Raw genomic sequence first — 24,024 nt, 5'->3', positions numbered from 1 at the left:
AAGGTAAGAAACAGGGCCCCAGGTGGCTCAGTTGGTTGAGCGTCCAACTTTGGCTCAGGTCACGATCTCATGGTTCATGAGTTTGAGCCCCGCATCAGGCTCACTGCTATCAGCATGGAGCCCGCTTTAGATCCTCTGTCCCCCTCTCTCTCTGCCCCTCCCCTGACATACTCTCTCTAAACAATAAACAAACCATTAAAAAGTAATAATAATAAAGGTAAGAAAGATAGCTAAAGCCACAATCCTTTACAGCGGCCCCTTACTGAGTTGCTTGTAGCCACAGGATATAATCCTGGATTTTGGTTGAGAGGTTGTTTGTATTTCATATTTAAAGATTAGAGTAAAAGAAAAAAACATAATCCCACCACCTAGAAATAATCACTGATAATACTTTGTATCCTTCCAAAAATATGTGTAAATGTGTCCCAGAGTGTATGGTATGCTTCTCTACACTAGTTTTATTATTAACTAGTTTTAAAAGTCGCTTTTATTAGTAACTCTTTTGTAACCAGTTTTTTTTTTTCAAAGAACAATACCTTGATGACAGTAGCTGTTTATTCATCTCACAGGGGAGTCCCTGTGAGATTTCTTTCGGTAGAATGAAAACTTTTTGAAAAAGAGAAGAGTGGTATTAATAGCTGCATGTTTTTTCTCCCGTGCTTTACATAAACAATATGCTGTTCTTTTCTGATTCTCTTAAGAACTCAGAAATATATCCTGTGGCTAAGTCTTCGTGTTCAGCATTTTCTCTTAAGATAAACTATTTGAAATACAATTGGTAGATCGAAGGATTTTGTCATTTTTAAGGTTTTTACTAAATATTATAATTACCCTCCAGAAAGTTTGATTGTCCATTTCCCCGAATCTGTACAAATAGCAAGTGTCATCTACAAACTCAGATTAAACCTTCCAAGAACAGCCCTGCACATGTATAAAAAAAATGTCTGAGACCTTTTAAAGTACAGTCCATCTTGTAGTTCATGTTGAGTTAAGTAGAGGAGACTAAACTGCCCCAAAAACCACATGGGCCATGGAAGCACATGTAGTGGGTGGGCCAGGGTAGCCCTGATGCAAACAACCTGGCCCTGCATCAGAGAGTCATGTGCAGCTCAGCTCCAGCCAGTTGTTGCAAAGGTGTCCAGCTTCTCTCCGAAAATAACAAGCTGGGATTTTTATGTGAAAACTCCCAATTTTGAAAATGTTTCTGAACATTGTATACCCTCTGCTCTTAGGAACTTGTTATGAACATTGTTTTGAGCTTTTCTGTGATGCAGTTTAATTCCAAGCATTCTCCATAATGTGTTAGTACATATTGATGGTGGTGTTGCACAAAGGGGTAGAAAATAAGATATTTCATAGGCAGTTGAAGGGGGTTAAGAAGTACAGACTTCCAGTTATAAAATGAGTAAGTGATGGGGATGAAAAATACAGCACAGGGAATATAATCAGTAATGTTGTAATAACTTTGCATGGTGACCACACTTGCCTGGGTGAACCCTGTGTGATAGGTAGAATTGTCTAATCACCATGTTGTGCACCTGAAACCAATATAACATTGTGTGTCAACTGTATTTCAGTAATAGATGTTTTTAAAAAGATATTTCATAGGCTGTCCCAGGCTATTTCACCTCTGTCTAAATGGATAACACTGAATAAAAAGTGTTATAAGGATTACGTCATTTGAATAGAATAAATGCATTTTAGCCATTCATTTAACATTGGAGTACCTAACGCTGTGCTAAGCACATGTACTTATTCTCTGCTATCAAAATTAATGTGTCCCTGGACTGAAGTTTGGGGCTTCGTTTTTAAGTCTGGTCTCCTGAGTGTTCTAAACTGTTTCTGGTGTCCATTGTGACATGGGTAATGGATCACATAGCCCAAATATAATAACTTCAGCTCCTAAGAATTCATAATTCTGTGCCCACCTAATGATCTGTTTTTAGGATTCTCTTTAAGACCAAAAGTATTTTCACTTTTGGTGTTACATATAAGTTAACAGGAATTTTAAAACATTTAATGACTGTCATCTTGATGGTGATGCTTAGAGATCTTTTTAGTTTAAGTTTTAAGAGTATACAATGATTTCAACCAATAGTGTTGGGAACAATTGGCCATCCATCCACATACAAAAAAAGAAAAAAAAATCCATAACATAAACGTAACACCTTATACAAAAATCAACTCAAAATGGATCCTAAATCTAAATTTAAAACTACAAAAATTTAGAAGAAAACTGCATTTTACCATATGACCTAGGTATACCACCGCTAGGTATTTACTCTAGAGAAATGATGCTTTTGTCCACACAAAAACCCGTGCATGAGGTTTTATGAATATAAAAGCTCTATACGTAATTACCAAAAACTGGAAATAGCACAAATGACCTCCTATGGGTGAGTGTTCCACAAGACAGTAATGTGGTCATACAGTGCAACACTACTTAGCAGTAATATATGCACTTCAAGGGATATAAAAACAATTGTCACTATTATCTAAAACCAAGTGCTCAACTGTCTAGAAATTTTATTTTTTAAGTTACTTACCTGAGAGTCCAAAGCAAAACATTTGGGGGAATTTTTGCTTGTTTTTAAAATAACATTGCTGATAACCTCAGATGTCTTATGAGCCAAATAGTAGTCAGCAAACTGTTCACATGATATACTTTTCCTTTTAATTTCAGAATCAGATGGGCGACTCCAATATCTCCAGCCCTGGGTTACAGCCAAGCACTCAGCTCTCCAATCTGGGAAGCACCGAGACTCTAGAAGAGATGCCATCTGGGTCACAAGATAAGGTTTGTACAGTTAAAGCCCTAGCTTTGCCCAGGGTACAAAACACAGAGTAATATTTTGTAAGGATATCAGTGAGGTACAAAAAATATTTGTTGTTTACCTGTCGAGGTGGATACATACAGGCAACAACATGGTAACTCCTGTCATTTGCCCTGTGTTTCCGTCTGGATTTTGCAGGAGCCTCCACTCTGGTTATAGATCTTTTGCCATTGCCATTCCCTTCCCTGCTCTTCACCCAGCAGCCAGAGTAATCCTGATAAACCAGAAGTTAGAGCACGACATCACGCTGCTCAAAACCGCCCAGTAGTATCCCATCGCCCTCCATTAAAAAAAAGCCAGGGCCTTGTCACTGGTCCATGGCCTCCTGACCCCTGCCTCATCTCTTACTTCCTGCCTTGCTTGCTTGGCCCTGGTCTCGTTGGCCCTTCTGCCTTTCCACAAATGTGCCAGGCTTGCTCCTGCCTCAGGACAGGCCTTTGCACTTGTTGCCTTCGCCTGGAGTACTTTCCTCCCATATAGGGCTTGCTCCCTTTCTTCCTTCAAATCTCAAGCATTCTCCATACAGGTGAGGCCTTCTCTGGTCACCCTGTTTTAAAGAACCCTTACCCCTGTCCTCCCATGCCTTATTTTCTCCCTAAGGCTTCACCAGCTAACCTGGTTTGCTGTTTTCTTACTGTATGCACTGTGTCTCCTCCCCATCCGAATGTAAGCTCTTGTGGGGGCAGGCACTTCTGTCTGCCTTGTTTGTTGCCATATCCCCCGCACTTAGCATTGTGAATATTTGTTGACTAAATTAGTTTTCTTTATAACCAATGGCTTGGTAAATGAACAAATACCAAGTAAAACCCATAGCTTTTTAATTAAACTTCTTATTTTGAGATAATTACAGATTCACATGCAGTTACAAGAAATAATACAGAGGGACACCTGGGTGGCTCAGTAAGCTAAGCGTCCAAGTCTAAATCAAGACATCTCAGGTCATGATCTCATGGTTCGTGAGTTTGAGCCCTGCATGGGACTCCGCACTGTCAGATTGGGGTTCTCTTTCCCTCTCTCTCTGCCTCTACCCCTCCTGCGTGCACACATGTGCACACGTACCCTCTCTCAAAATAAACTTTAAAAAATAAATAAATACAGAAAGATCCCATTTCTGTATTTACCCTTTACCAATTCCCCCACTGATGACAGCTTACAAAATAAAGTACAATATCACAACTAGGATACCGGTAAAATCTACCCATCTGGTTCACATTTCCTCAGTTTTATTCACATTCACTTCTGTGTTAATGTGCATGTCTGTATTTCTGTGCAATTTTATGTCATATGTAGCTTTGTATATCTGACACCACAGTCAAGATACCGAAGACTTACATCAACACAAGGATCCTTTGTGTTGTGCTTCTATTCTCACACTGACTCCCCTGTCATACTTCCTTTCCCTCTCCTCTCATCCTTAACCCTGGTAGCCATGAAGCTGTCCCCATTTCTATAATGTCATTTCAAGGATGTTATATAAATGGAATGATATAGAAACCTTTGAGATTTTCTTTCTTCGTTTAGCATGATTTCATTGAGATTATTAGGTTTTTCAGTAGTTTGTTCCTTTTTACTCTTCCACCCAGTCAAGTAGAAGTACCAAAATATGTTTAACCATTTCTGGCAGTTTGCCTGTTGAAGGACATCTGGGTAGTTTTCAGTTTTTAGCTGTTGCAAATAAAACTTCTGTGAACATTTCTGTACAGGTTTTTGTGCAGAAATTTCCATTTGTCTCGGATAAATGCCCAGGAGTGCAGATGTTGGGTCATTTGGTAATTTCATGTTTTAGTTTATTAAGAAACTGCCATAGTGTTTTCCAGAAAGGCTGTACTATTTTACATTCCCATCAGCAATATATCCATAATGTTTTTAGATATTTAGATGACGATTTAAGCCAGTTTTTTAATACTATATTCCCATGCTTCATTTTTACTGTGTTTGCATTTAGAGTCCTGAAGGTCAAACATATATTAAAAACTGTGCTATATAAAATGCAATTTTTGCAAAACATGTGTTGAGGGAGAGAAGGAACAGCCTGCCTGTGTTCCTTCTGGTCTGGCTTATCAGCCCTGGGTGTTCAGTGGAGGCAGTCACTTCCCCTTTGCTTTCTGAATGATGGGCTTAAGGGTTCTTGCACTGCCAACTCCCAGAGTTCTTGTCAGAACCAAATGAAGAAACAGACCCAGGACCCAGAGAACCATTTAGAGCACAGACCTTAGGATAAAAGAGGTTTCCTATTACTGATCAGTATTATAATTCAAACCAGGCTCAGGAAGTCAATGCCTGCTTTCTGAAAGGGTAAACAAAGCTTCCCAGAGCCCTGCCCAATATCCAGAGTCTGGCCTCGGCACCGCAGCAGAGTACTCTCACGTCTCAAGAGTACAGCAGGTGGCAGGCCACACTCTTCTTGGCTAGATAGGTTTTGCAGTGGGTTGGAGCAGCACTCCAACCACGACCAGGAGAAGGGCGGGGAGGAAATGAGAACTACGCAGAGATTTCCAGGCAATTGCAAACAATCAAAATGCTCTTAAGCTTTGTTTCTTAAGTCCAGTAGCACCTGGTGTCAGCATTTTTATTGTACAGAGAATAGTTCTTCACATGGCAACATAAATTATATAATCATGAGATGAAGGTAGCATTAATACCAGTATTGTGTGTGTGTGAAAACTGAGACCCAGGCTATTTTTTTTTTTTTTTTTTTAAATTTTATTTTAAGTAGGCTCCACATCCAGTGTGGGACGTGAACTCACAACCCCAAGACCAAGAGTCACATGCCCTATTGACTGAGCCAGCCAGACACCCTGAGACTCACATTAATTTTGTAAAACTCGGGGCGCCTGGGTGGCGCAGTCGGTTAAGCGTCCGACTTCAGCCAGGTCACGATCTCGCGGTCCGTGAGTTCGAGCCCCGCGTCAGGCTCTGGACTGATGGCTCAGAGCCTGGAGCCTGCTTCCGATTCTGTGTCTCCCTCTCTCTCTGCCCCTCCCCCGTTCATGCTCTGTCTCTCTCTGTCCCAAAAATAAATAAACGTTGAAAAAAAAAAAATTAAAAAAAAAAAAAAAAATTTTGTAAAACTCTAGCTGCTCTAGGATTTGAACAGTTTCTTACTGGGATATAATTAATACATAGTATACATATTCAAATCTAAAGTGTCAACCTTGTAACATTTTATAAATGTAACTTAAACATTGTAACTACCACCAAGATCAAGAGATAAAAAATTTCCATCACCTTAAAAGCAATAAAAAATGAGTTCATTTGCCACAAATAGGGCAACTGCAATGAAAAGGAGAAAAAAATCTTAATCATTAAGTTTATTATTTTTTTTTAACGTTTATTTATTTTTGAGACAGAGAGAGACAGAGCATGAACGGGGGAGGGTCAGAGAGAGAGCGGGAGGCACAGAATCTGAAACAGGCTCCAGGCTCTGAGCTGTTAGCACAGAGCCTGACGCGGGGCTTGAACTCACGAACCGCGAGATCATGACTGAGCCGAAGTCAGACGCTTAACCGACTGAGTCACCCAGGCGCCCCTTAATCATTAAGTTTAAAGACATTTATTTTTATGCATAGCTTCCATTGTATTATACACTAGAGACTATTTGTAATAAACTTTCAAACCAAGTTAATAACAGGGGGAGTGAGAAATGGACCCCAAAGAATGCCTTAAGAACCATAAAACACTGTCCATTGAAAGATGAAGAGTGTGAGGGGCACCTGGGTGGCTCCACCAGTTAAGCGTCCGACTCTTGATCTCGGCTCAGGTCATGATCTCACGGTTCATGAGTTGAAACCCGGCATCGGGCTCTGCCCTGACGGCTCAGAGCCTGCGTAGGGCTCGTTCGTTCTCTCTCTCTCTCTCTCTCTCTCTCTTTCTCTCTTTCTCTCTTTCTCTCTTTCTCTCCTCCCCCCTTCCTCTCTTTCTCTCTGTCCCTTCCCTGTTCACACACACTCACACACTCTCTTTTTCTCTCAAAATAAATAAACTTAAAAAAGAAAGAAAGAAAGGAAAGATGAAGGGGAGTATGACGAGCTGTAGCTGCTCAGCCTGTCAGCAAAAGCTCTGGTGTTGGATCTGTGGGCACACAGGGTTCCGCTGGGCACACAGAGAATTGTACCCTCCTGTGAGAATAGTGCTGCCGCTATTCCCTCCTTCTCACAGTCTTCTGAGATCCCAGTTTATAGGTCAAAGTGATCTGGATATTGTCAGAAGCCATGCGATTGACTAAAATTAGCTTAAATCCATAATCAACCCTCCACACAGATTGTACACGTGTTTAGTAACACTGCCACCTGGTGCTGAGGAGCAAATGCTGTCAAGTCCCGATAATATTCGGTTCCATTTCAGTTTCACAATTCACAAGTCCCTTGGGACTATTTCCCTGGTATGTTTTATATTGCTTTTTGGTTCCTAAATAATACATAGCTTCTGGTGTGCCCAGTACACTGACCGGGTCGGAAATCTGACATGGACACCATAGGTCCAGACAGAAATAGGAAATTCCCTAAGTGACAAGAGCTGTGGGGTGAGGAAGGAATAGAAAAGCCTAATTCAGTATATTGGAATTTGGCGGTGCACATACTCTTCCTCCCAGAATCCCATTTCACAGGGAGAATGGTGAGACTAACCCTTGATGTAAGGGAAGCATTGCAAAACATGGAGTCCAGACTTGAAGCATATTCAGACATGAGGGAAGAAGAAAATTCACCTTTTCTGTGGATGAGGCGAGATGAATCCATGAATAAGTCAGTCCAAGTACCAGAGCAGTGCAGCCAGTTTTTCTTGTCCTGGGCAGAAGGTAGAAGGGTCCTCTCAAATGCAGAGACCGTAAAGCTTTTGTGTGGAGAAGCATGCTTCGTTCGCGTGTCTCTTGTGACTGATTCAGCAGCCGGGTACATATTTCCCAAAGTTGGGCACGGTTTGACCTGTAGCCATCTCTTAGGTGTATCTCTGTTTTCCAGAAGTCCTTATCGTTATCCAGTTGAGTAGGTGTCCTAGACTATACTTATTCGACATCTCAGTGCAGGGGCATAAGGGTCAAGAGCGTGGACTTACTGTTAGCACTGGGTTGGAGTCTGGGTCTGTCGTACTCGGGTGTCACCTACAAAGTGGCAGTGCTACTAGCACTGCCCTCACTGATGAGTGATGCGTGTCAGGTGTGCAGCACGGGGACCCCCCACACAGTACATGTCCTGTCTGAGGTCAGTCTTCCTGCTGTCGTAACTTCGTTTATCTCTTCTTACAGAGATTTCTCTGAAACCCTAATGAATTACCACACATCCTATTCCAGACACAGTCTGAGAATGTTTCTGACCTGGCAGAGGTTGTAGGGAGGCTGCATGGAGAAATCTCGAAGCTCTCTGCTACTTTTGCAATCAGGGTTCAGGGCTCTCCAATATGGTTTCTTTTTTTTTTTTTTTTTTTTTTTTCTTTTTTTAAATTTTTTTTTAATGTTTATTTATTTTTGAGAGAGAGTGCAAGTGGGGGAAGAGCAGAGAGAGAGCAGGCCCCAGGCTCTGAGCTGTCAGCACAGAGCCCGACACAGGGCTCGAACTCATGAGCAGCAAGATCATGATCTGAGCCTAAGTTGGACACTCCTCCAACTGAGCCACCCAGGTGCCCCAGTTTCATTTTTTAACGTGAAGTCAATTTTAAACTGTTAGAAATACTTTTTTTTTTTTTAAAGCATAAGTGTAAAAACATTCAAAATGTACATGCAGGTAATTTTAATTGTTCGAAAGTCCATTTATGTTCCACTAGACAGGTAAAAATTGCTACCTGAATCATGCCATTTTTGAAGCCAAAGGTGTATTTCATGTTGAGTTATCTCTATGTCGTGTTGTTTGATTGCTCCTTTTCTTATAATGTAAAATATTTGTATTCTTACCTGGGAAAGACTCAAGTTTTTGCAAAGTAGAATAGCCCCAATGTGGTCTGTATTTCTCAAAGTATGTACATCCACGCGTTGTTTTGTGTGTATATACATACATATAAAACAGGATGTGGTGGTTAAGATTGACATAATTTGTATTAATGAATAAAAATTAGTGTAGTTTTCCAGTACTTTTTGCCAAGCAGTCTTGACCATTTTGTTCTAAACGTAATGTGTATAAAAAGAGAATTAACCCAACTCAAAAATGGGCAAATGACTTGCATAGTCATTTTTTCAAATCTACAAATGGCCGGTGTGTTGGCAAGAACGTGGAGAAGTTAGAACCATTTTGCACCATTGGTAGAAATGTAAAATGGTGCAACAGCTTTGGAAAACAGTTTGGAAGGTCCTCAATTCTATTCCTGGGTGTATACCCAAAAGAATTGAAAACAAGGATTAAACATACTTTACACCAGTGTTTGTAGCAGCATTATTCACAATAGCCAAAAGATGAAAACAGCCCAAGTGTCAATGCTCAGATGAATGGGTAGACAAGATGTGGTATATGCATACAAATGGAGTATTTGTCAGCGTTTTTAAAAGGAAGGAAATTCTGACACATGGTACAGCATAGATGAATTTTGGGGACACTGCCAAGAGCGAAGTAAGCCAGTCACAAAAGGCCAAGTATATGATTGCACTTAAACGAGGTACGTAGAGTAGGCAAATTCATAGGAACAGAAAGTAGAATAGAGATTATCAGGGGCTGTGAGTGAGGAAGTAGATAATGGTGGTAGTTATACAGCATTGTGAACGTACTGAATGCTGCTGAGTTTTACACTTAAATATGGCTAAAATGGTAACTTTGGTTATGTATATTTTGTCATCACTGTCAGAAATCGGTGGGGAGGAGTGGAATTATGTCTGTGCTCATCAGTGGACATTTATGATGCCAGAGATCTAAAAGTGAATCAATCCTAGTGCCCATCTGGGGAAATGGAACCTATGCACCCCTGCTACTAGTTATGTGGCCTGGACAGAGAGGACGAGAAGTGTGTCCCAAATGGGAATTTGCTGTCTGTTTTTGAATTACCTTGAATGGATTTGAAATGATACCAGTGAGTTTTAAATAAACAACTATGTCTTTTTTTTTATATTTAACGTTTATTTTTGAGAGAGAGAGAGAGAGAGAGAGACAGAGCACAAGCAGGGAGGGGCAGAGAGAGAAGGAGACACAGAATCCTAAACAGGCTCCAGGCTCTGAGCTGTTAGCACAGAGCCTGATTGCAGGGCTTGAACTCATGAACTGTGAGATCATGACCTGAGCCGAAGTCAGACGCTTAACTGACTGAGCCACCCAGGAGCCCCAACAACTGTGTCTTTAATGAGTCATTGCATCAGGGCATGACAGATTTATAATCTGTCACGGTAATGTTATTTTGCATCACGGGATATGATATTCCAGAAGGATTTGATGAATTTTTAATATTCTAACATAGTATTTGATGTTTCTTAAAACATATACAAACACAGGTTTATTATGATTGCTAGTAAGACAGTCTGGTGTTCATATAATGATAATAGCCAACCTCCATTTATCGAATGCTTGTTGGGCACCAGGTATCATATTGAGAAATTAACTTTCACGTCAGCTCTGTGAGAAGTAATTGCCATAATTGCCCCCATTTTTCAGATGAGGTAACTAAATAGACTATAATTTTCCCAGCTAAGCTGGGAATTAAATCTGGGTGTCTTTGATTTCAGATCCTAAACTCTGCAACTTTTTCAGAAGTAAAAACATAAGGAAATTAAACCGTATACAATCTTTTGCATTTTTTTTTTTTTTTTATCTCCACAGTTTATAATAGATGTTAGTGCTACATTGTATTTGAAGTAAGATCCTGAATCTGGAAAATTCCTTAAAGTACAAGAAGTGTTGTGACTACAGCATTAATGGGGGGCTGGGGGGGTGGGGCCTGAATCTTGCCATTTGAGAATCCCTTCACTTAAAGCCTTTTGTCCCATTAACTTGCCAAGAAATATTACATTAATTCTCTTTACTGGATATTTTCTAAGAAGAAATGATTCGGTATGGAATTACAATTTTCTACAACTAGAGGAAGTTTCTGCCTCTTCTCCACAACTGTTCCTTTGCCCCACCTCCGTTCTCTCACCTAGCAGGTGATAAGACACCCCAGTGGCACTCCCTTTCCATCCACCCCTCACAAGTGAGCCACCCTGCACACCCCCTGGGTACTGGCCTCCTTTCCCTGGTTCCCTCCACAGCAGAGGGAGCCTCAACCCCTCCCCTGAGAACCTGCTGCCAGTAAGTCCCTCTCTTCCCCACCCCACCCATCTCAGCACAGTGTCCTGGGCACCTGCTAAACCCGATACAGGTGTCCCCACCGTCCCCTTTTCAAAAGTTCACATTAAGCCACTTTTGCTTTTAGGAAAGACCCACATCGGTAACTGTTTTGCCAACCGAAAGAAATCCAAAGACAGTTTTTGCTTGTGTGAGAAGAGGTAAAAAGTGAAATAACATTGGACATTTGAGCTACTGATGCAGCGGGCACCCTGGACAGAGGGCAGCCCTGCCCAGCCCCTTCCCCAGGAACCACACTCAGCACCCCAGCCTCAGGCCGCCACAGCCTTGACCTGGGTCTGTGAGCACCTGTTAGCAAGATGTGTTCTAAGGTATCAGAAAAGCCGAAGAGAGGGGCACCTGGGCGGCTCAGTTGGTTAAGCGTCCAACTTCAGCTCAGGTCATGATCTCAACCATTCATGGGTTCGAGCCCCATGGCAGGCTCTGTGCTGACAGCTCAGAGCCTGGAACGTGCTTCAGATTCTGTGTCTCCCTCTCTGATCCTCCCCTGCTTATGTTCCATCTCTCTCTCTCTCTCTCTCTCTGTCTCTTTCTCTCAAATATAAATAAACATTAAAAATTTTGTAAAGAAAAGCTGAAAATGGGTTATTTTGGGGACCCAGAGATGCTCAGAATTTTTCCATATGAATCAATGGTAATTGCTTCTTCACTTTCTGCCATTTTGGCTTAGAAACATTTCCCAGGAACGCTCCCCCTTCAGATAGCAGAGAAACCTGTAACTACTTGTCACACGGATGCAGCAAACACTTGCTTGGGAAAACCAGTGCTTTTTTCCTGTAGAAATGTGGTCACACCATAGTGCACTCATCCTTCTGCTTCAGGGGCAGTGTAGTGTCGGGCCTCTATCGGCCTTCTGAGGAACTGAAAACCGTGTGTTTCAGTGAACTGTCTTTTTCCATGTGAATATATATCCGAGCAGCTAAGTAGTGTACACGCTTATGGAATAAAACCTATGTCGAGGCTGTATGTGTTTTCAAAGTACTTAGGTTAGTTCCCCACTGGAACACAAGCCCTATCAGGGTCAGACTTTTTTTTGTTCCTCCCTACTGTGTCCTGGGGGCACAGGTCAGCGCAGGTCCTGGCACCCTGCAGGCACTCTGAAAATAAAGGGCAAATGAATATGACCATAGCACATGAAGGGAAGGTGTAGGAAAGCTCAGGAGTGGAAAGCGTAAATATTCCCCCTCCACATCATTGCAGTGGTATCAGTAAGCCAGACCACTACAGCAGATGCAAAGTGAACATTCTCAGACCTACATGTCTGCTTCTTCTGAAGGAATCTGTGATCTTGTAGTAGAAAGGAGGAACGGCCTGCTATTTTAAAAAACAGTTCAGTTTATTTTCTGGTACTTAAGACCTAGTCCTCAAGGTGCAGTGCCTAGCTTTTTATCAAGAACTATGAAAATAAAGATAGGATTACTTACTCAGCGTTTGGCCTCTGTCCTCTTGAGTATTGTTTCCTTGCTTGTGTTACTGGTACAGGGCAACCAAGCACTATTTGTAATATTTCTCCTTTACGTTATATCCCTTTGCCAAGAAAACAAGGTGAATTCTAACACTATCCTGGGAGTCCCTAAAACTTGGATCTTAGTACTAATGCAGATTTCTGCCCACCAGCATGGGGAGACAAGATGCATTTTGGCCTTAGTCCCTAGCACATCTTCAGTTTGTTCCATTTCCTTATTTTCAGACTCCATCTATCGTTGCTTCTGCAAAATGTTTTGGTTAATGGGAAAGAAGTCTGGTTACACTGGTTTGCAAGAGATTTCTTTCATTGGGCAGTTTGATTTGTTTTTCAGTCTGCTCCATCTGGACACAAACATCTGACAGTGGAAGAATTATTTGGAACCTCTTTGCCAAAAGAACAGCCAAGTGTTGTGGGTCTGGATTCAGAAGAAGTGGAGAAGCTGCCAGGAGATGCCTCCCAGAAAGAGCCCAGCTCATTCCTACCATTTCCCTTTGAGCAGTCAGGAGGAGCCCCTCAGTCGGACAACCTGGGTGTCCATCCTGCCTCCCACCACTCAGTCCAACCTGAAGTCCCCACCCCGGTGCTGATCACTCCCGCCTCCATCACACAGTCCAGTGAAAAACAGGCCCCCGTCTATGCCGTCCCGTTGCGCCCTGTGCTCAGTCCGACTCTGCCAGCAGAAGCTCCTACGGCACAGGTTCCCCCCAGCTTACCCCGAAACACCACCATGATACAGGCGGTGAAGACCACGCCGAGACAGAGGTCTCCACTCCTGAGCCAGCCAGTCCCTGAGCTGAGCCACGCCAATCTGACTGCCACCCAGAGCCCCTTCAGGGCCCCACTGAGTGTGACAAACACAGCTGGTACCTCGCTCCCAAGTGTTGATCTTCTCCAGAAACTCAGGTTGACCCCACAGCATGACCAAATACAGACGCAGTCACTTGGGAAAAGTGCCATGACATCCGGCTTTTGTTCAGCAGCCGGCCAGCTGGCCACACCTGAGAGCTTCATAGAGCCTCCCCCTAAGACTGCAGCCGCGCGAGCTTCAGCATCCCTCAGCAACATGGTGCTTGCTCCCCTTCAGGTACCGGCAGGAGGGTGGGGGGCTCTAACTGGGTAGGATGGGGCTGCAGAGGCCTTGATGTTGACTCCCATGAGACAGTCGCTTCAAAGAGACGACTGTTCCGTACACCCAGGGCCGGAAGACAGGAGGTGGAAAGCCCAGTAATGAACAGCTAGACCGTTGGTACACGGTGTTGTGACCCAGTTCCACTTTCCCAGATATCTCAACTGATACAAGCTAAAAAACAATATCGGTATTTTCCTGTCAGGGCATGCGTTGTAGGGGGTTTTGTTTGTTTCTGCCTGACAATTCCAGGAGTCTGCATTTGACTCAGGACCATAGATCCAGATTATCCCCAGCGTTGTCCCATCCCCAACTCCCTTGGTACTCACTGAGTGCCCACCTCGGGCCATAATCACATCCCAGATTTGGAGATACGGGATCAAGTAAAACTTCCCAATGAAGCTCATATTCAGCTGAGATCTGAAGACTCAGTAGGAGTTAGTCAGCTCTTTCCTAGACGTAGAGAAAGTGTTTGAGGTCAGGAAAATAGTGTGTGCAGAGGCCTGGAGATGAGAGGCATTAAAGACCTGTAGTGTGGCCGGGCCTCCTCTGGGAGGACCTTGGGGGCGTAGGTACTGCTGAGGAGCAGGACTTTGTAAACTCCGTGAAGCAGTCCGAGGCTTGTTCTCACAGCCCCAGGGGGCCTTTCTAGGGCTTTAAGGGGAGGTGGTGAGCTGGGAAAGGAGAAGGTGGAAGCAGGGCCACCCGAAGGAGGCCAGACAGTTACCCAGGCTTGAACTGGTGCGGCCTGACTTCGAGAGTGTGGACCAGCAGGTTTGTTAACAGGTGTGGGCAGTGGGGCCTGGTGGTCGATTGGGAGTGGGGCGTGAAGAAGAGCCTTGCCACTCAGAGAGGGATGAGGCTGGTGAGTGTGCAGATGAGAGTCAGCTCCAACTGCAGTGATGCGTACGAGATCACACAGCTTCTCGAGAGGGGCAGAGTCTTCTGCTTGAGAGCAGTGTTGCTTGCCTCCCAAAACTTCAGTCCTGTGCCTTTGATAAGAATCCACAGTCTTAACATCATACCAAATAGTATTATACAGACGAGCCCATCATAATAATCGTGTGTGATTTCTTAGTTAGTGGACTGTTCTGTTCCAGTCCTTTAAAATCTTGCACAGAAAGAAAGGGAGTTCAGTATCTTGGTTATATTGTTCAATTTTCATTTTGGGCCATTTCTGTTGAGGTTCTCTGTAGTATAAGCAGAGAGAATGTTATAACAGATTGGTGTCACCCCCTGACACACCCGTGCCACCACTGTTCTGACCCCTCCATGTTTTGGCCTTGGGGACAGCTCCCAGCTCTCCAGTGAGCCTCCTCACAGGGGACACTTACATACGTGTATATTTCCATTTCCATTTCATTTAAGGCCTGGGGCTTCACTGAATTCTAATGCATTTGCTCTACAGCAAGAAGTTCTTTGTCTCCCAGTGAAGGAGGACAAAATGTAGCAAGCACATGGAAGGAAGGTGACTCTGCATGAGGACTGTTTAGTGCCGCCCTGTCCAGAGTCCACACGGCCTTAGCAAGGTCTCGTGCTGCCAGAACATGGCGTCTCTACAGACTCAACAGCAAAAATGTGCTTGGGCTGTCCCCAGCTCTTAGATACAGGTTTCTGCTTTCCTTAGAGACCTCTTGACGGCTCTGCACACAGCCCCTTTCTTAGGGAACCCGAGCGGTTCGGAGGCTGTCCCAGAGCCCTGGCCTCACATATGACACATTGGTTACGTTGTTAAATGTTGCTGTCAGCCTCTTCCCTCAGGAATCTAGGAGCTAGTTAATGTCTGAACTATTCCTTATTGCTAATGTGGGTTTATCCCTGGTCGCTGGGAAATCTTCATGGAAACTTGTTAAGTCTGTTCATCTTTTCTTTTTTTTTCTTTTTTTTTTTTTTTTTTTTTAATTTTTTTTTTTTCAACGTTTATTTATTTTTGGGACAGAGAGAGAGCATGAACGGGGGAGGGGCAGAGAGAGAGGGAGACACAGAATCGGAAGCAGGCTCCAGGCTCTGAGCCATCAGCCCAGAGCCCGACGCGGGGCTCGAACTCACGGACCGCGAGATCGTGACCTGGCTGAAGTCGGACGCTTAACCGACTGCGCCACCCAGGCGCCCCAATTCATCTTTTCTTTTTAAACATTGCAGTCTATGCAGCAAAACCAGGATCCTGAAGTCTTTGTCCAGCCTAAGGTGTTACCCAGTGCCATCCCGGTAAGGACCCCCTTTCTCTGAAGAACACATTATATTTAAGTTCTTCTGCTGTGTGTGCCATAGAACGTTGTACCTTTCAAGCCTAGAGCCCTCTTAGATGCCCCTCCTAGGCCAGGCTCCCCTGCCACCCCAGCCGAGTTCATCGCCACGGCCCCTGTGGGCTTCCAGTCACCCAGTCGCCCTGGGCCTCCAGTCACCATCTCTGTACTGATGTCTTCCCTGACCGTACGCAGGGCAGGATCAGCCACCAGCTGGGCTGGGCGCTCTGTGTGTGTCAGCTGAGTGCACGTCAGCCTGGTTTCCGTGAGGAGGAGGTGCTCTTTGCCCCGAAAGAGCTGTGATGCCCTGGTTACGAGTCGCTGTTATGCTCTGGGCGCTCATTGCTTCCCGCAGCTATAACGACAGCGCCTCCCGGGCCTGTGCACTCTGTCCTCTGCTTGTTCTCTCCTGCTTCACTTTTTAAATGTTTTCCCCACCCTCCATTACCTACCAACCTCAAAGTGCACACTTATTTTTTTCAGTTCCTAAACTTCTATGTTCCCATTTGCCTTTGAGCCTTTGCACCCTCCTCAAGTCTTAGAACTTCAACTGCAGCCAGCTCCTGACTGGTGGTATGAACTGGTCTTTCCTATATCTCATCCTGCTGCGTGGGTATCAGCAGAGGCGCTCAGCCTGGCATGGCACCAAACTGTGGCAGTTTATGAATGGGAGGGGTGACAGAAGAAAGGAATGTACAATCTGCTGATTGTATCAAATGTGGGAATTATTAAAAATGCTGATTATTACTGGCTTAGTGTATTCTGATGGTTAGCCATCGTTAGCATAGAAGCACATCTAAATGGGTAGATGTTCATTTTATTTGTAAGAGGTTATGTCTTTGTTTTTTAATTTTTTTAAGGTTTTTATTTATTTTTGAGAGAGAGCAAGACAGACTGTGAGCAGGGGAGGGGCAGAGAGAGAGGGAGACACAGAATCTGAAACAGGATCCAGGCTCTGAGCTGTCAGTACAGAGCCCGACACAGGGCTCAAACCCACGAACTGTGAGATCATGACCTGAGCTGAAGTTGGATGCTTAACCAACTGAGCCACCCAAGTGCCCCAAGAGGTTGTATCTTTGATACCTGTAGTGGTATAATAAATGTATTAAACACTACAGAAGAAACTAATGCTTCATATAACTGGATTTTTTTATCCCCCCCCCCCATTTTTTTTTGAAGTAAAATACAGATAAAGTGCAGGTGTTTTATGAGTTTTAACACACATATATTCCTTGGGTAACCACCCAGTCAAGACATGTAACATTTCCATCACCCCAGAAAGTTCCCTCTTGCCCTCTTCCAATCATTCCTGTGCTCCCCATATAAAACTTTACATTTTTAATTACCATAGGATTGTTCTTACTGTTCATATCTGGCTGTGGTCCTATTTCCTTTCTATGATGATCAGACTTGGCATCCCAATAAACAGGCCCTTCATCCTTTAACAAGCTTTGTTCATGACCATTGCTCCCCTGCAGGTCGCAGGCCCCACGCTGGTCACTGCAACAACCATGGCAGTGTCCTCAGTCCTGCTGTCCCCAAGTGTTTTCCAGCAGACAGTTACAAGGTCCGCAGACCTTGAGAGGAAAACAGGCGCCCCCTCTCCCCTGACTGTTGGAACATCAGAAAATCAGAGAAAGCCTTCCATTATTCTCAGCAAGTCTCAGCTCCAGGATACATTAATACATCTAATAAAGGTATGTAGGACATCAATGGAGTCTTTAAACTTTCATTCTTTAATTAAAAAAAAAATATGTAAGTTCTTCTTAGAAAATCAGTTCATAAAGTAAATTCAAGCCTAGCCAGGAGTAATGTTTCTCTCTGAACATACACTCCTAATGGAAAAGTGACTGAGTGAATTCCGAAGTATGGTTTGCACTTGTCTCTGGGTGGTGAGATTCTTTGGGTGATTAGTTCTACAAAGCATTATACAGGTTTTTTCCTAAACTTTTGTCAAGGAAGTAAGTTCTACTGAGGTAAATGAAACATTACCATCTCTTCCAGAATGATTCCAGCTTCCTCAGTACACTTCACGAAGTCTACTTGCAGGTTCTGACCAAGAACAAAGACAACCACAACTTATGACTGGAGTAGAATAAATCCGAAGGCAGAATGTCGACCTCAGAAACAAATAGGCCTCGTCATGGAAACTTCTAAACAGAACTTTAAGTTGTGAGAATCCTGAAATTGAGCCTATGAGAAAGAGACTCATTCCTTAAGAATGTTTTCCAAGTGACGTTCTCAGTGATAATGGAGGTTTCACTGTGAAGCATCACCAGCAGACCTTTGTTTTGACAAAAAAAAAAAAAAAACAAAACAAAAAAAAAACTAAAAAAGACCATTGTGTTAAAGTTGTGTGGGTGTTTTCATCAGCTCTAAGAAAGGGTGTGAAATTAGGAGTCTGATTTTCAGCTTGCTTTCACTTTCAAGGTCTTAGGAGGGGTCACCAGCCTTGCAGCAGAATTCAGCCCAGCCGCGCCCCTTCCCCTGCTCCTCCCCACCCTAGAAACTCGAGTCTTAGGCTCATAGTCAAGTTCTGAAAAGAGCAGAAGTCTGCTCTGTGCAAAGTAGCTTTGAGTTTTAAGGATCAGAGTTTAAGTTGGCGAATTAAGACTGATTTGTTCCAAGTGAAGTATATTTTATATGAATGCCCCATCTGGGCCTTAAAAGTTCTGAAATTTCTCAGTTGTGCTTTGTTTCTAAGTGTCCCCCGTGCTGCCATGCAGCGGCTCCCAGGGCAGTGATACCATGAGAAGAGGGCCCCGCCAGGCCCTGTGACAATATGGGAGTAGCATGTCACACCTTGGAAGCAAAGGCTGGGGCTGGTAAAGACCAAACGCGATCAGAAACCTTCACTTTATGTTAAACTCTTGAGTGGTTTGGACAGTGTTAAGTTTTGTGTGAAGTGTAGCCTTATTTTCCTTTTCTGTCTAAACGCAGAAATCATTGTTGATTGTTTTCCTTAACACTTTGACAAAAGGACCAGTGGACCAATCTGACAAAGCCATTCTGGTTCCATTCCTCGAGTCTACTGAGAGTAGTTTTAAAGCTATGCAGAAAAGGGAGCTTTTATTCACACTGCCCTTACTTTATTGTAGAATATGGAGGTAAAAACAAAGTGTGAAATTCAGAACTTTACCAATGTATTCCTAGGCTGTGAGTACTTGTGCAGCCCAAAGTGTGAAGATGTGTAAAGATGCTTTGTTATGCTGCTATTGACCTGCCATGATTTATATTTATTCTTTTATGGCATGTAATGGTGATTAGTAATATTTTAATGTAGATTTTGATTTATTTCAGCAATAGTAATTTTAAGATACTCTTTGAATGAAAGTGTCTTCGTTTCTATGATACAGATCATTTTGTAGTATTTAACCAATTAAGATGCACTGCTTACTTTTCTGAGCACTATTTAATGATGGGGTAAAAACCCAATTGGTTCAACCAGCTAGCATAAGGATTAGCTATGAATAATGCTGATGGATGTGATGGTTCCTCGGAACAATCATTTAAGCTTTAATGGTAACTGAATCATAAATCCATAGATTTTTTTTTTTTCCTAGCTGAGATTTTAGAAAACTACTTGTGAATGACATACTTGTTTTAGTTTGGTCTTAGTTCTTTTTTAGCATAAAGAATACTTTAATTGGCTTTTGTTGGTCTAAACATGCTTCCTGGGCAACTTTTCTGCTTGTCAACTTAGTGTCTTCTCTTCCTGTCTACCTGGTTATTTGTGAATTGTTCAAAAGTCAGGGAAGCTCATACATTCTCATACTCCATTGGGAATAGTTTGTTTTCAAAAGTAGTGTGTAAATTCAGCAACCAAAAATGAATTGCTCGTACGTCACCCAGGAAGGAGAACATCGAAGTAAGATACAGAGTGTTATAGCAGGAGATGGTGTTGGGGGAGCCCATGTGACTCCAGAAACAGGTTTTCTCAGAGAAGAGGTTTGACTACACCCCCAGTGTAGCTTCAGTGGGCTTTGGCACGTGGAAGAATCAAGGGATTCTTGTTGTGATAGGCATTTGACTTGAAATGCCTTGAGTATGTATAATATTATGTGGGAGTTAAGAGCGACTATCTTAAAGAGGGTCTGCAGTCAGATCTGTTAACATTCACCCTTTAATTCCAAGCAAGGAATATGTTAGACAGAAAAGAGAATCTATGATAAGGTTTCTTTAGTGGGAAAATAAACTTTTAAGTGCCCAAGTCATGGAGACCTGAAAAGGGTAAGCCTGTTTCAACTCTAAGATTCATGTATGATTAACTTAAAATTCAGAAGCCAGAAGTTCACTGTCACGATTACCAGGAAGTTTAGGCCAGAATGAGTCCCCAGAAAAGTCAGGCCAAGCCTGAACAGTCGCGGTTGTATGACCCTGGCCTGGAAGTCACAGCTCAGTTGCCTTACTCCTCGGTCACACTTACTATCCAGAACCTCATGCTGGCTTAGGTTGCACGTTTACGTTGCTGCGGTGACTTCACTGGAACCTTCACTTCAAACCTTAGTTCAATCAGAATGGACATCAAAACACAGATGCTTCTTGCTAGTTCTGCATTTAGGCCACCATGTCCATCTGTGCGCCACCCCCTCCCCCCGCCCCCCGCCCCCTGCCCCAGGCCAGTGGGTGGCCCTGCTCTTGTGTTGTAGTCACGTGGTGTCCTGAATGGACTCCTGCACCTCCCAGACAGCCTTGTTCCTTTAAGACAGAAGCCCCTCCTCGTCATGCGTCTCTCCAGAGTCCCTAAGGTGGGACTTTGAATCCTAAGTTTCCAAGTGACTGTCAGTGTCAGGAGATGCCTCTCATACTGTCTATGTGGGAGTGTCCACAGCTCACCTTCCAAGGCTTTTCAGCAGCCTTCACAGAGTGGTGTCTTGCAAAGAGCCCAAGTTGACTTGGGTCCTTCTCTGCTGAAGGCTGCACACACCTTGTTTAGAATGTGTCCGGCCCAATTTTGCATGTCAAGCATCTGTTCTTTTCCTGCCTGTGTTTCCTTGTAAGAACTATAAACCCTATCAAATCCTGTACTAGGTAAATATGTTTAAACCATGCAGCTTTATTCTTCCCCCCCCACCCCCCCAAGAATGTAGCTTCAAGTTTTCTCATTTGGGTAGAAGAGGCCATAACTGCCATTGTATTACTAATAATGCAACATGAAATTGAAGGTGCCTAACTGCTTAAAAAACAAAATCAGCCATCACACAGTAACTGGGCAAAAGGTAGAAACAGGAATGAGAGGGGGCACAGGCACGGGGCGTCTGGTCCACGTGAGTGAGGACAAGGATTCACGGGGACGGGTGTCCCGCATTCTTGCTGCATATTTGCTGCTGAGCACACGTTTCTTTCTTACCTAGCTTTGGTTTTCTTCGGTTGTGTTCAGAGTACCTTCTGGAACCAAGAGTGCCCTGTGTTTTCAGGTGTATAAAATGTTAAGATCTAAACCAAGTAAAGGACCTTGCACGGGCTTTTTAAAAGCTGTGCCTGAGAACATTTCCCTGAGTGGGCCGGGGCCTCAAGGAGCCTGTTTTCCAGCAAATTCAGCAGGAGAGATGTGTGCAATGTTTCACTCGGTTTTGTATTTGACATCATTTGAAATGCTAAGATGCAATATCGTTCACTTTGGGGAAAATGCAGAAGCGTGTTTCCCTTTTACCTGTGTGATCCTTAAGAAATGTGTTTTTAAAATATGTGTTCTAAATGGTTTTTTATTCTGTATTACTGCTTTGGCCATGTGGCTCTCATGACTTTCCGTGTACCAGATTCTCCGCTCCCTGAGGCGTGGGGGTGAGAAGCTCTGGAATTACAGCAAGATTTTGTTCCATGAGCGCAATACTTCATCATTAACATTTTTAATGGTATGGATTTTATACCATCTGTGTATGTTTGCAAATATTAAGTTATTACATGTTTTCAAATGAGCATTTTTCATCCTAAATTTTATATGTTTGCAAATATATTTTTTTAATAAAAGTTCAAAACCAAGTTTTAGCACCTACTACATTTTAATTGTGTTTTTATTTAATTTATAGAAATGGAACTTCTAAATGAGTTGCTACCGTTTGCCAGAGCCTCGCACTGGTGAGATGGGTTAAGGTGAGAGAGCAAAGCTGCCAGAGAAAGCCTCTGGCTGTCTGTTTCCATCCTGGGCCCAGCCAGCTGGGCCACAGGCCACACGGGCTCCTGGGCCTGAAGACCCTGAGTCCTGGCGTCTGTGGATGAGCGCCTCCTTCCCTGGTAGCTAAACATTAAGTGTGTAACTTCTGTGAGTAGACAGCTAAAGAACTTCATTTACTCTGCTGTGGTTTCCCCAGATACAGAGTATGGTTTTTCTTTTTTCGAAATTTTATTTAAACTCTAGTTAGTTAACATACTGTGCAATATTGGTTTCAGGAGTAGAATTCAATGACAACAACTAGTGCTCATCATGATAGAGGGTTTTTTTTTTTTGTTTTTTTTTTTTTTTTTAGAGAGAGAACAAGTACAATCCAGGGAGAGGGGCGGGGGGGGGTGGTGCGGGGAGAGAATCCCAAGGAAGCTCCATGCCATCAGTACAGAGCCCAACACGGGGCTCGATCTCATGAACCATGAGATTATGATGTGAGCCTAAATCAAGAGTTAAAACACTTAACCTACTGAGCCACCCAGGCGCACTGAGAGAGGATCTTAAGCAGACTACACGCTCTGCATGGAGCCCAACTCAGGGCTCTATCCCATGACCCTAGGATCAGGACCTGAGCTGAAATCAGGAGTCGACCACTCAGTTGAGCCACCCATGTGCGTCTAGGTTACGCTTCTAATCACAGACAAAAACACTGTTCTATGGGAGACTCTACAATCTGGGGTCAGTTCCCACATTCACTCCATTCATGAGTATCGAGCTATCATGTGCCCAGCATCCAGGATGGTAAGGGAAGAAAGAGGGAGGAAACTAGAATATAATCATTATAGGAAATAGAGAAAAGTTTAAAGAGGAAAAAACTGGTTAATCACCCATCTCCCTAACAACTGTTAACATTTTAGTAAATGTTTAGTTTACTAAACTAAAAATTTAGTTTAACTAAATTGTCAACAATTTAGTTTCCAAGCAAAATTCTCCATAAAATGTTTGTTATCCATGCCTACTTTCTTAAGGCAGAGGATAAGCTAGCCTGTGCTTTATGGCTGTTTACACACACACACACACACACACACACACACACACACACACACCCCAGTCATGTACAGCCGCATGCTCCTTCAATACTTATTCTTGGATCTTCACGATGAACCATTTTAGGGAGAGGAAGTCGAACCTGAGAGCGGCTGGGGTTATGTGCCAAAGTCGCTTATTAAGCCAGAATGGGGTCACAGACCTGAAGCCAAGCAGGCCGAAGAGCTGGTCTAGAATTCCTTTCTTGACTCTGCTGTCTCCATGATCAATCATCCTGGATTGCTTTTTGTAGTTTCTTGGGTCTCGTTACCACCTCTACCAATGTTTGTTAAAAGCTAGAGTGGTCTGCTCACCTGCTGGTTTGTATCTGTCGGCGCCTAGGAAACCAGGTAACTAGGCTCATTGGAATTTCTTGAAAAACTAAGGTCAGTGGGTCCTGAATAAGAGCTGTAGCAGATGGGTTTTAGGTTTCTTAGTTGTCTCTAATAACATGTTTGTGTGTTTGGTTTTTTGGGGGGGGTTTGGCCAGAGGCACTGGTTGTGCTTAGACTGATATCAGTCCATCAGTCTGAAAAGGGCCCCAGAATGTGGAGCCCAGAAGACAGCCACAGTCCACAGGAACTGTTTTCTTACCAGGTCCCTGTCACTCCAGAAAAACGAGTCTGGTGCTGCCTGAGCCCTGGCAAGGCCTGGGTGGCTCCCTCAGCCAAACCGCCCCCCCCCCCCCGCCCATTTTCTGTGAAGTCTCTCGAAGATTTGGCAGCGGTGCCCTGGTTTCTGAAACAGGTGCAAACCTGAACCCCTGCACACATTGCTACCCAAGCCCCACTTTGTTGTTTCCCTGACATGTCCCCGCTCCCAGAGATTGTCCTTGCCAGACCTCTCATGGGCAGGGGTCTTTGCCCGAACAGAGCTGGACACCCTCTTTGTCCCACTGGCACTGAGAAG

General features: G+C 43.6%; 1 protein-coding gene across 2 annotated transcripts in view; it reads left to right on the top strand.

The window, feature by feature from the left end:
• DCP1A (decapping mRNA 1A) overlaps positions 1-21,921 on the top strand; it is a 58,143-nt gene extending 36,222 nt beyond the window's left edge. For both annotated transcript variants that reach the window (XM_045493178.1, XM_045493179.1), the window contains 5 exons: positions 2,684-2,797; positions 12,886-13,638; positions 15,823-15,888; positions 17,405-17,623; positions 17,931-21,921. In XM_045493178.1, coding sequence (XP_045349134.1) covers positions 2,684-2,797; positions 12,886-13,638; positions 15,823-15,888; positions 17,405-17,623; positions 17,931-18,011 — 1,233 coding nt within the window. In that variant the 3' untranslated portion in view covers positions 18,012-21,921. The remainder of the gene's footprint in view (positions 1-2,683; positions 2,798-12,885; positions 13,639-15,822; positions 15,889-17,404; positions 17,624-17,930) is intronic.
• The last annotated feature ends 2,103 nt before the right edge of the window (positions 21,922-24,024 follow it).

The sequence above is a fragment of the Leopardus geoffroyi genome, chromosome A2 (genome assembly GCF_018350155.1).
Source record: "Leopardus geoffroyi isolate Oge1 chromosome A2, O.geoffroyi_Oge1_pat1.0, whole genome shotgun sequence".
Classification (NCBI taxonomy): domain Eukaryota; kingdom Metazoa; phylum Chordata; class Mammalia; order Carnivora; family Felidae; genus Leopardus; species Leopardus geoffroyi.
This window is presented reverse-complemented; position numbering and strand designations above follow the sequence as displayed.